Source organism: Sturnira hondurensis, unplaced genomic scaffold (assembly GCF_014824575.4).
Source record: "Sturnira hondurensis isolate 20B ecotype Veracruz unplaced genomic scaffold, ASM1482457v3 Scaffold0004474, whole genome shotgun sequence".
NCBI lineage: Eukaryota > Metazoa > Chordata > Mammalia > Chiroptera > Phyllostomidae > Sturnira > Sturnira hondurensis.
This window is the reverse complement of record NW_028077105.1, coordinates 6,312,176-6,322,980: the sequence shown is the minus strand read 5'-3', so window position 1 is coordinate 6,322,980 and position 10,805 is coordinate 6,312,176. Positions and strand designations below refer to the sequence as shown.

At 36.7% G+C, this 10,805-nt stretch overlaps 1 protein-coding gene across 1 annotated transcript; it reads right to left on the bottom strand.

Annotated features, from left to right (window-relative positions):
- Window positions 1–8,537: 8,537 nt before the first annotated feature.
- On the bottom strand, window positions 8,538–9,634 carry TAAR1 (trace amine associated receptor 1). The gene has a single exon (XM_037045887.1). The coding sequence runs from the start codon at window positions 9,570–9,572 to the stop codon at window positions 8,538–8,540; it is 1,035 nt and encodes a 344-aa protein (XP_036901782.1). The 5' UTR covers window positions 9,573–9,634.
- Between the last annotated feature and the right edge of the window lie 1,171 nt (window positions 9,635–10,805).

Below are 10,805 nucleotides of genomic sequence, written 5' to 3'. Positions count from 1 at the left end.
TCATGGGTTAGGGTTGGGTCATCCCCCTAACTAATCCATTTCCTAGATCTCCCGGAAAGTTTGTGTCCTTTATCCAGTCTGATACTTTTCTCACGCTAGGCTCTGCCCCTTAGGTAGCCATCCTAGTTCCTAAGGTGCCTGCCTCATGGTGGAGGGATCCTCCCCCGGTGCCAGGTTGGCTTCTACTGGGTATGCATCCCACAGAGGAATTTCTCCTGCTGTTTTTCCTCCTCCCTTGCCAATGCCTGGTAATGAGCCTTCTTACCCCCTTCATGTCTGCTTGGGGGATTGGGTCCTAAGGAGCAAGGATGCAGTGGTCCCCTGGCAAGTGTGTGAAGCTGTAACTTCCTAGTGAAGCAGGCTTATTATCTGACTCAGCCCCCTGGTAGATTAGGTTTCTCAATGTCTGATGCCCTTTCCTCCCTTCCTTTATGATCTATTCCTCTATACTAACATTACAAAGTCACTTAAAGTACTGCACCACATTATTGGATTAGGAGAGAATAATCATCTGATTATGTCAATAAACATGTGATAAATAGATAAAGTCTATTTATCATTAAAAAACTCAGCAAACTAGGGACAAAAACAGTATCTTCAATCTAACTAAGAGCATATATAACAATAAAAAGTTTCAATAGACGTCATACTTAATAATGAAACATCAAGAGTATTTCTGTGAGAATGAGACATAAGGCTAAAAAACCTGTAAAACCACTTCAATGTCCTTCTTTTGCTGTAGGCATTAGTCAGTGCAGAAACGCAGGACAGAAATGTATAAGGATTAGAAAGAAACAATGATGGGGGGGGACCCTGCTATTATCGACAAATGATATGAATGTCTCTAAAACTATCTAAAATTTACACTTGTACTTTCAGAATTCATAAGAGAGATTAGCAAGTTTACTATTTCTAATCAGTATACAGAAATATATTGCTTTTCTAGCAGTAAAAAGAAAGTATTAGAAATTATAACTTGAAAAAGTTTATCTTTACAACATGATTAAAAAATTTTAAAAAATGGGTGAAGAGGTCAGGGGATTAAGAAGTACAAATAGTTAATTACAGAATAGCTGAATGTACAGTATAGAATATGGAGTAGCCAAAGAATTTATATGCATGACCCTTGGGCATGAACGATGGTGAGCGGATTGCCTGGGAGTTGGAGGGGGGTGTGTGGAAGGGGACAAAGGGGGGAAATTGGAACAATGGTAGTAGCATAATCAATAAACTGTAATTTAAAAAATATCCTTAAAAATAAATGTGGACAGTTTTTATAGAAAAAAGTTTAAAACTATTAGAAGACATAAATGAAGATGTAAATAAATGAAAAATATGCCATATTCAGGGCTTGGAAGACAACTATAGTAAAGGTGTTAATTTTCTTCAAAATAATCTATATTTAATGCTCTATCAAAATGTCAAGTATGTGTGTATGTGTTATTTACCAAGTTGTTTCAAAAACATATAAGAAATTACAGAAGGCTACGTAAACACAAAATGTCCAAATGAAAAAAAAGGAAAAGGAAAAAGAGAAAAGGGAAAAAATGGAGTGAAGGAAAATTTCTTTCACCACATTCAAGGAAATATAAAGTTGTAGTAATTAAGACAGTATGCTCTCGGTACAGGAATAAATAAATAGATCAATAGAGGCTTTAAATAGCATAAAAACATATATTTTCCACATACATATAGAAATAATTTATTATATCACCAACAGCAGATTAAAGAAGAATGTTTAGATTTTTCAACAAATGGTGCTAGGACTATTAGTTATGTAAAAAGAGTAAATGAAGTTGGAACCTATTTTGCACGCAATAATCAATTCCAAAATTAAGGTGAATTAAAATCCTAAATATAAAAGGAAAAATTACAAAACTCTTCAAAGACAATATAGAAAAACATTTTAATGATCTCATATTAAGGAAGGATTACTGAAGTCACAAAAAGCACAAAAAAGAATGAATTTGACAAATGAGGTTGAAGAATTTATGTTTATAAAAGATATCCTAAGAAACTTAAAAAAGAATCTACTAACAGGAAAGAGATATTTGTCACATGAGTAACTGACAAAGAGCATCAGAAATATGCAAAGAACTAAAAATCAACACGAAAACATTTTAAATATGTTATTTTTCCTAAACTTAGTATAGGCTGCGAGGATGCTCACTGTAATTTTTATGCCTAACATTTATACATGACATATTTTATCTTAAATATTTTACTCAACATTTATTTGAAATTCATTGATTTGTAAAGACAGATCATCACAATGCCATGTGTTATAGGCAACAATAGAACCATGCCCCAACTGCTTGTGGAGATGAGAGAAGGAGGCAATACGTTGTTCTGAGCAGGGACAGCTCCGGAAAACAGTTATACTGAGGGTCAGTGAATAAGCACGTTGGTGATGGGCATTATGAGCAGCAGCACTCAAGTGTTCAAAGGCTGAAAGTTCTAAAACGATGCAGAGTTTTCAGAAAATTTAGGTAACTTGGTATGACTTAAATAAACTAACAAGAGAAGGGTAAGAGATATAGGTAGAAAAGTAGGCAGAACGGATTACAGAATGTCTTGTGCTAGCCAAGGAATTTGGACATTGTGATATAACTAATAAAAAAGGTATTACAAAACCACATAAGGCTGTTGAACAGCAGAAAGACATTTGAATTAGGGACCAAATTTGAGCTTTAGATATTCAATGTCTACCATGTAGAGAGTAGACTGAAGAGGTCAAGACTTGAGCAATGAAACCAATAGTGGGATTTATCCAAAGTGCATGGGAGGGAAAGCTAAGGCCTGAATGAAGAGGTGTTGCCCACACTGAACTGGGTGTGGAGAAAGGAGAAGGAGAAGTCAAAGATTGCTCACTGATTTCCAGCTTGAGCAGTTCTAAGGATGTTGTGATGTAACAGAGACCTTAGGAGGAGAAGCTTGGAAATGGAATGATTTAGTTTGGTTCAGCACTTGTATAGAATCTGAGTGCCTGCTGAAGAGGAACAAAGACACCAGGGTATTTAATGTGTTTTGAGTGGACAAAAAGAAATTAGGAGGAGGCAATAAGGGCCTGATCACAGCAATGACCTTCAGGGTTTGCTGTGTCAGTTATATAGAAAGAGTGACACATAATTCTGTGATCTGAGCTCAGAACCAATAGCCAGGTATATATGTATATATTCAAGTACAGCTCACTTTTACTATTACTTTGTATTGGTTGTAGATGTGCAGCTTGATGGTTAGACAACCGTGTGCTTTGCATGGCGTTCCCCATGCTACTTCCTGTACCCAGCTGGCACTATACCTCATTATCACATTATTATTGACTATCCACTATGCAGTACTTACACCCCCGTGGCTATTTCGTAACTACCAATTTGTACTTCCTAATCCCTTTAGCCAGGGATATATTTTAAATTCTATCTCTGCAACTAGGAACCAGGTTGACAATGATCCAATGAATTATAAATAATAAAAACAATAATGCCTCTAATTTATTGACCATGTACAATGAACTATCTACTGTACATTATGCAAATATTGACAAATGTAATTTGACTTCCAAAGAACTCATTTGGTTTCCACAAGATTTCCAGAAGAATGGAGAATGTTGAACTTGTTAACATAATGATGACATAACAGACAGCTAATAAATACCTTTTATGGAAATAACTAAATTATTTAATAAATGAATAAATCTTTACAACAACCCTGAACATTACCCATTCTCCATTACACAACGAAGAAAACTAAAATTTAAAGAGGTTTAGTAAACTGCTTTCAGCTGTTGGACATTACTAAACAGTTAATAATAACCAGTATTTGAGTGTAAACTCAGGCCAATATGTTTCTAGATACATTACAAGCAATGGCTCTGGTTTCTTTTGCTTGTGGTCCTTTTTGACCAAGGTAACAGGAGTGATGAAGAAGAGAATTTAGATGACTTAATTACCCAGACAATGACCATCACTTTCCACTTTGCTTTTTTACGTAGAACCAAACCAATCATCTAGCTGTACATAGTTAGACTTAGCATTGTGGTAGCCTCATCTATTGCATGCTAGGAAATTCCACTGTGATGTTTTGCTCTGTTGCATTTTATTTTATTGTTCCTTGTCATATGAACCATGGAAGGGAAACTAGTGGATGATATGTGCGTTTTCCTTTACTTCCCCAAAGTTTATACATTTCTGTGCTTAGGAGAATCTACAAACGAGGTGAAAACCTTTAGCCACATGAAAATAAAGTCATCAACATATTTCAAACATATGATATCACTGTTTGCAAACTCTGGTGCTTGTTAAAAGTAAAGTCTTGTGAGAATTGCTAATAACGGTAATTAAATGTGTTGATTGGATATTTATCAATGCCCACTGCACTTCATTACAGTTTGACACCTTGAAGTTGCAATTTGAGCCCATAGTCCAAAGAGACAAGTACAATCAACATTTCTCTCACTTTGCTTTCATTTGCCCAACTTCCGAGTAAATAGAGACCAAAGGGCATCATTAACACATCTGCAGCTCTGCCTTGGTCGTGAGGGGAAATCATTTCACACTACAAGTCACTGGGGAAGCAGTTGTACTTAGTGGAGGTAGGAAAACATTTACCACGAAACTTTATTTGAGGAACCAAGTGTTTGGGGAATTCTCAAACTATTAAGCAAAGGCAAAGTGTAAATCTGAGAAAGAAAACTTTAGCTGATGCAAGAGAACTAAAACATATTCTGCATATGTATATAGTCATAAAGAATATGCATTTATTGCCAAAATTAAACGCGTATAGGCGTATCTGCTTAAACTTGGTTGGAGATAAAATTGTGAACCCCATAGTTTCCCCACAGTGGGCCCCACTTCCAGAAATAGGAAAGAGGGTGAAGTCTGTAGCCAGACAGAGTTAGGCTCTAATCTTTCTCTAACTTTTATTAGGTCTACCTGCGTGGACATCTTGCTTTTCCTTATTAATGTATTTTCTTATAAAAACACATGACTTTTCCTAAAAACCAGAATGACTTCTCTGTGCCAGGTTTGGTGCCAAGCCCAGGGTAAAACCATGAATAAGACACAGTGACGAACTTCTGCAGTTACAATCCACTGGGGACAGTGGGCACATTAACATAACCAGTAAGTGCACTGATGAGAAGTGCATGGGATATTTGGGGGAGTATAAATAAATTCCTGGAGAGGTAATAACTTTCACAATGAGTGTTTTAAAATGAGTAAATGTCAGCCAGGTAGAGTGGGGAAGGAAGCATTTCAGGCATGGGGTGTGGGGCGTGGTTGTTGTAGAAGCAAAGGCACAGAGGAAAAAAAGCACAGAACTACAGACAGCTGGGATTTGACCCCGAGCTCATCCTGTTCCAAAGCCTGAGGGTGACTCTGGAGGCTTCAAGACTCTACACTAACATGCTTTGCAGGGGTGTCCAACCTGCGGCCCACGGACCACATGCAGCCCAGGATGGCTGTGAATGTGGCCCAACACAAATTCGTAAATTTACTTAAAACACTATAAGATTTTTTGTGATTATGTGTCATAATGTATTTGATATGTGGCCCAAGACAACTCTTCTCCCAATGTGGCCCAGAGACACCAAGAGTTTGGACACCCTTGCTAGGGCCTACACACAGTGTTTATCCAAATTCATTAGATAAGTAGATAATAGTTATTTTGTAAATAAAATAGCAATGTTATATATGTATGTGTACATATATAGTTATTTTACATAAACATATGCACATTTTATAGAAATTATCTTTTAAAGAGATGAAAACTCCCAGTCTCTCAAACATCCTGACATTGAACACTGACAGACATGCGGCAGCTAAGGACACAGAAGTGTCCAGCAGGTTAACCCCCTTCTTTGTAGACCTCAGAGTAAGTCTCTGCTCTTCTTTTTCATAACAGTAGCTGCGAAACTTAATAGGAAAGAGAACGATGTAATTTTGCACTGACTTTTAAAAGAAAAGGCCATGTTTGCCTGTGTCAACTTCTCTGGGTACACTCCCTTAGCAAATTCTGAGTGAGCAGCACCGCAACACATCCCAATAAAATGACGAGAAAAAATTCTAATGATGTGTGTTAGCTGAGTGTTTTTATGTTTAAGTGCAAAGTCCATGCTAGAGAGTGTGTCTCACCTAATTATCAACAGTCCAGTGAGGACAGGTTATACTATTGTCCTCATCTTCTAGGCGAGTAAGCTGAGGGTTAGAACTTTTAAGTAGTTTTGTCTAAATACAAGCTGATCGATATTGGAGCCAGAATTTGAACCCATTGGGCCCTGGCTCTCAAGCTTGCCCTCTTCACCACAGATCAGCTTCTTTCCTACATCAGGAAGTGTCCACATTACTTATATTTACATCATAGCTCCTGAGAAAGACTACTTTAACACATCACATTGTGAAAACATTGACCAACAAAGTTTAGAGTTTATCATCTCAGTTATTGCTTATCTGACTGTTGGATTAAAGAAGAAGAGGGCTTGCCATAGATATACCATTGTGAGTAGCTTAACTTTAAGCTTCTGCCACTTTATTCAATAGGTATGCTGATAACTTTTAATTTGTGAGAGTCAGTGATTTCTTTCTCTTGGGAAAAATCAGAGAGAAACAAATTAGATGCTGGGGCTGATAAGACTTCACAGTAGAACCATTCCCAATGGGACTTTCTAACAAAGAGGATGTTGGAGCAGCATAAATTTCACTGAGAGTTTAGAGACTGGGAGAGGGGTTTTAGGAGGAGGGGTTTGCGATGTTGGGGGGAAAGGACGGGAGCTGTCCAAGACAAATTTACTTCCTTTGAATACTTTTTACAGCCGGCCATGTACACAATAATCTGTATTGGAACACTGTAGGAAATGCGTATATGCCTTCACTAAATCTGATTCTTACATTATGTAGATTGTTTTTGTGCAACACTCAAAATATCTCTCTGAATAATACTTGTGTTGGTACACTTTATAGTCTGCTAAATTTAAAAATACTAATCATTCTTTGTGTATATTTACACATTTAAGTTAAAGTTCAAGCTCTTGTTGACAATGCACAACTAAACTGAAACTCTGACTCATCAGAATACACAGTGAATTAAAGTTCATATGGTTTGCCCTACTTCCTTGACAAATATTTATGACTCTACAAAGATTGGATTACTGACTTCAAGAACCAAGTCTAAAATCAGGATGGAATTTCCAGGACATTATTTTTATTAACAATAAATCTTTTTGCAACAAACTTCCTTGCTAGTACCTTTGTTTTTATTTCTTTCTGGGTAGAAATTTATATGAATACTCCTCTTTGAGAGGAGAGTGGGGAATGAGTTTGTTTTAATTGGAAACTGTCTGAACTTGGGAAAGGAATATTCTGTTTTGCAATCACTTTCTATACCATAATAGAGTATATCAAGCTAAGGGTTTTTTCTGTGGTGTAACCAAAAATTATTCTCAAAAGGAATTTATGAGAAGGGTATCTGGACTCCATTAGAAACAGGGAAACTTGGTTTGGGAATAGAGAGTCAGATAGCTCTGGAGTCTGGAAAATAAGAGCCCTGGCCGTACCAAGAGCAGACTTGTCATGATCTTACACATGGATGGGATGGAAACACACATGCTTTTATTGTTTTCTGCTAACAGTTCTGCTAAAGATCACTGCTTTCCCATCTACTAGAGATTCAAATTCTAGAGAAAGACTTCCTGAAAAATTTAGCTTGTGTTGTTCACCCAACTGCCCAGCTAAGGGGAAGAGCAGGAAAGCAGTCTTCTCACTGCAGCTCCAACAGACTATCTCGGTTGAAACATTGTACAGTCACCAAAAATGATGTTTTAAGGGTTTTAAATGATAGAGTTCTTTCAGGACGTGAGCTATAAAGGATATTTTTATTTTTATGTTTCCATGTGATATTTTATTCTTATGTTTTTCTTTATTTTCCAAATTTACTACAAGTATGAGAATCAGGAATACCTATTTTTAAAAAATAAAAATCAAGATATTTAAGAATTAGAACACAAACAGTAAAAAAATAAAAATAAACATATAAAGAATTAGAATACATATTAATAAGGCTTTGTGATAAATAACAAAGTGTGTATAAATAATTATTTAATAAAAAACATTCAAGTGTACTTTTACTTAAGTTTACAAACAAAATACATGTTTAAGCAAATAAAGGGCAAAGTCACTCTACTTTGCATTTCCAAATGCAGCCCCTGAACAACTACCACTGTTCAGTTTCTACCACTGAACAATTGAGTGAAGAACTGCCGTCAATTTCATGGCCATTCATGAAAGAGCTGAAAAAGTTTTTTGTTTTTTTTAATGTAGAACAGTAAATTCTGAACTTGCAAAACTTCACAAGTTGGTAAGGATGGTAAAGATTGTGTCTACTACATTGCAAGTAGGAAGGAAGATATAATCATCATATCTCATTATCTATTCTTTACATCAAATAATTGATAAAAGATCCTGCAGTTGGTACATATGGTTGTTTATGTGGTGTTTATAAATACAATCAGCAGCTGTTTGGTAAAATAGTCATGTGTAATAATTCTACGGATTTGACTCTAAAAAGAATTTATGCCTAGATGAATGTCTTTGGAAAATTTTACCAGATACAATCATCTTCAGTGCTCTTCTGAACCAGGGATAGAAAAATGGGTAAAACATTGGATTAAAAGTAGAGTTCAAGTAGCCAAACCCAATCAGTGCGTCGTTCAAGGTGGGTGGAACAGCATAGTTCAGGAAAGGGTCGAGGACCGTGCAGACAAAGAAAGGACACCAGCATATTAGGAAAACTCCCATCACAATCCCTAGAGTCTTTGCAGCTTTCCTTTCTTTGCTTCTTGAAATTCCATTTTTCTCTTCCAATCCAATTTGAAGCTTCTGATTGCCATCATTAATTGATTTTGCCTGCCTTTTACCTATGAAATATATTCTATAATAGACACATAACATAATTGATCCAGGTATATAAAAAGAGGTCATAAAGGCCAGTACCTCAGATGGTTTGCTAAAGAAGACAGAGCAACCCCCAAAGCAATGAATGTGTTTGAAATACATCTGTTCAGCTCCTTTGAAGTTTAGCTCCAGAAAGATCATTCCAAATGCAAAAAGAGCAGGGATGCTCCAGCTAATGAATATCATTGCAAAGATAACCGAGACACTGATCTTGGCTTTGTATCTCAGTGGGTCACACACAGCATAGTAGTGGTCAATGGAAATTAAGGACAAGTGGAAAATGGATGCTGAACTCATCATAATGTCAATACTGGTATGAATTTTACAGAAGACTTCTCCAAAAAACCAGCAGTGCTCAACAGATCTGACCATGCTATAAGGCATGACCGGGCACCCCAGCAGAAAGTCCACGGTGGCCATGGAATGAATGAGCCAATTAGTTGAGGTCTGAAGTTTTTTAAAGTGCGATATGGAAATAATAACTATCAGATTGCCAGCCATTGTGGTCAGAATTATGAGCACCATGAAACTACATAGGGAGGCACGGACATCATTCGACCAGTGATGGTTGAATTTCCAGCTTTTCGCACAGGAAATGTTAATTATGTTGTGGCAAAAGGATATCATTCCTGAGGGCTAGTCACCAGTTTATTTTTTCCTTTGTGTGTTGACTTTTCTCCAAAATCCAAGTCAAGTCACATCTTTTGTTTCAATATATTTATCCCAGAAACCTGGAAGAGAAAAAAGAGTGAATCACTGGCAATTTGATGACTCTACTTCTAATACATTTTACTTATTACTTCTTGCTGAATAATAATTATTTTGGACAGAACTTTTATTTCTAAGTTGAGTTCAGTGGTTTAGTTTAATAACTTTTAACATCGACTTGATACCAGACACTGCTGAAAAATGAAAAGCTGAATTAATAGGTTGAAAGATATAAAACTGCCACTTTTATAGGTCAAAGGTCAAATGACAATTTTTTTTCATATGCTTTAATTTATGGAAATAATCTGTGCAATGGAAAACTGTATGAGAAGCTTATATTCTAAAGGAGAGAGGTACAAGCAAGGACGTTTAGAATTGAAATAGTTTAAAAAAGTGAAATATTTTAAATATGCTTCTCTGACACAAGTAATATCCACTAATGCCTACTTTTGCACTTAATCACATAAAAATATCCACTGTTAGGAGTATATCCTAAGAACCCTGAAACACCAATCCAAAAGAACCTATGTACCCCAATGTTCATAGCAGCACAATTTACGATAGCCAAGAGTTGGAAGCAACCTAGGTGCCCATCGGTCAATGACTGGATCAAAAAACTATGGTACATTTACACAATGGAATTCTATGCTGCAGAAAGGAAGAAGGAGCTCCTACCCTTTGCAACATCATGGATGGAACTGGAAAGCATTATGCTGAGTGAAATAAGCCAGGCGGCGAAAGACAAATACCATATGATATCACCTTTAACAGGAATCTAAACAACAAAACAACCCTGGCTGGTGTCGCTCAGTGGATTGAGCACAGGCCTGCGAACCAGACGATCGCGGCTTGATTCCCAGTCAGGGCACATGCCTGGGTTGCAGGCCGGTTCCTTGCTGGCTAACTACCAGCAGGGGACGCACAAAAGGCAACCATACATTGATGTTTCTCTCCCCTCTCTCCTTCCCCTCTAAAGATAAATAAATAAATAAAAATTAAAAAAAAAACAACAAAACAAATAAGGAAGCAAAATGTAACCAAAGACACTGAAATACAGAATGTGCTGACAGGGTCCAGAGGGGAAAGGGGAGAGAATCACAGGGGAAAAGGGGAAGGACTCACATGAACAAGTATAAAGGACACATGGACAAT

Excerpts from the sequence above, each read along its gene's own strand:
- TAAR1 (XM_037045887.1), bottom strand. The coding sequence starts at position 9,572 with ATGATATCCTTTTGCCACAACATAATTAACATTTCCTGTGCGAAAAGC.